Source organism: Etheostoma cragini, chromosome 11 (genome assembly GCF_013103735.1).
Source record: "Etheostoma cragini isolate CJK2018 chromosome 11, CSU_Ecrag_1.0, whole genome shotgun sequence".
Lineage (NCBI taxonomy): Eukaryota > Metazoa > Chordata > Actinopteri > Perciformes > Percidae > Etheostoma > Etheostoma cragini.
This window is the reverse complement of record NC_048417.1, coordinates 3537462-3539650: the sequence shown is the minus strand read 5'-3', so window position 1 is coordinate 3539650 and position 2189 is coordinate 3537462. Positions and strand designations below refer to the sequence as shown.

The window sequence follows — 2189 nt, the reverse complement described above, 5'->3', positions numbered from 1 at the left end:
CATCACTAACAGGGACGTTGTAGAGCGTCCTCTGGTGGACAGACTATGCAACATCATCACTAACAGGGACGTTGTAGACAGTCCTCTGGTGGACAGACTATGAAACACCATCACTCATAACATGGTTGACCGTCCGATTTTAAATTTTAAAATATTCATTTATCATAATTGTGTATTTATCATTATAAATCATTCTGATGAATGAATATTTTAAAATCGGCCATTACAAATGCCGACACCAATAACAGCAACAGGAAATGCCTAATATCTACAGTATTTAATAAAGAATGATTCTTGGCGTCTGTGTATCGATACAGTATTACCACTGAAAATATCACGATACTATGCTGTATTGATTTTTCTCACCCACCCCTAGTTTTGCAACACTCTCACTTCTCTCAGATTCATATGTTTCCCCGAATCGGGCAGGCCTACTTTCTGGTGTTTGGCTAGCTGTGTGTGTGTGTGTGTGTGTGTGTGTGTGTGTGTGTGTGTGTGTGTGTGTGTGTGATGTCTCCCCAGCGATTCCTGTGGAGAGCCAGCCCGCATTGTTCTTTTCAGCTTCAGTGAACTTCCTCTCTTTTAGGAACCAATTAAAGTGGTAGATGCTTGTTGCCAGGCAACATAAAGAGGGTCTCCGGTATTGGGACACAGACAAACAAACATCACGCAGCCACACTAAGTTTTTAAACGGCACAGGAAGCAGATTGTCTGGCGTTTTATTGTGTGCATGACGTATGATTTGAAAATAGTGAGGACAAAAAAAGATTTTCTTTCAGTTGTTTTGAATTCAACAAGCAATTTGTTTGTAATTTAGCAGAATAATGAAAGAAGAACGGAAATGCAAAAATTAGTCCACTTTAATGTACTTTTTATTTATTAAAAGTCATATCAATAACGCAATATTTAACAACGTTATCGCATATTTTCCTCACATCCTGCAGCCTCCCTGGATAATTATGACCTGGATGACTGAGAGCCTTCACAGACAATGATAGTGTCCTCTTTGATATCAAAATATATATGTATACACGGCTCACATATCCTGTGTATGAATCCAGAACATATGAATGCATGCTGGTCTTGCTGCTTTATTTGATCCCACCTCTCACTCTCCCGCTCTCTTTCTGTCTGTGTTTTCAGATCTGAAGCGGGAGGCCAGCATCTGCCACATGCTGAAGCACCCCCACATCGTGGAGCTGCTGGAGACGTACAGCTCCGACGGGATGCTCTACATGGTTTTTGAGTTGTAAGTCTCTGCACAATAGATAGATAAATAGATAGATAGATAGATAGATAGATAGATACTTTATTCATCATTTTATGCATCCAGTTGCAAGACAACCATAACACAACAAACACATATCACACATACATAAGAATAAAGTGCAGTAGATCATGATTAAATATTAACTATGACTATAAAATATAAACATAATAACCTAGAAACTGTCTGACTGAATAAGAATAATATGTAACAGTGAATAAGTTATAAGATGTAAGATGTGGATGTTATGACCACTGTCCAGATTGTGTATGAGGGCTAGAAACGTCCCGGCCTACATATGGGATCCTACAGACTAAACAAAACTTTATATTTATGTTATCATATTATATGCAAATGAGAATCATGATACAAACATGATCACTCCCTCCAAAACCGTGAATCATATCACAATTGCGATATCACTCAAAAATCCTCCCAACGACATATTTTACTCAGATTGTGCAGCCATTAGTCTCACTGTGCCAGACCGTCTTCCACAGCACTGCGTAGGAGGGTCTGGCTAGTCCACAAAGCATTCTGGGATGGGAGAAAAACGTGCTCCTGTTTATCTGCATTTCTTTAAAACAATCACAATCATCTTGAGCGCCGGACGGAGCCACGGTGCCGCTGCAAATCAGACTCTGGAAGGAACTTGTTTTGGTGGAACATGTGTATGTTCAAAAGTAGTTTTAGTCGTGCAACAGGAAACTCAGAGTGGACATATAGTCTAGCTAGCTGTTTGGATTTACCCTGCAGAGATCTGAGGACCAGGTAACCATAGTCCTCAGAAATCAGCCGCGGGTTAGAGCGCCAACACAGAGGAAGAGGAAGGGGACGGACTTCACTTCTTCACTTCACAGCCTACTACCCCTCCTGGGGCATAGGCCGCCGACAAGGGTTCTCCAGGCACTCCGGTCCTGTG

General features: G+C 41.1%; 1 protein-coding gene across 1 annotated transcript in view; it reads left to right on the top strand.

Moving 5' to 3' along the window:
- caska (calcium/calmodulin-dependent serine protein kinase a) overlaps nucleotides 1–2189 on the top strand; it is a 136057-nt gene that overhangs the window by 55765 nt on the left and 78103 nt on the right. The window contains exon 3 of the mRNA XM_034885997.1: nucleotides 1144–1249. Within this exon, the coding sequence (XP_034741888.1) occupies nucleotides 1144–1249 (106 nt within the window). The remainder of the gene's footprint in view (nucleotides 1–1143; nucleotides 1250–2189) is intronic.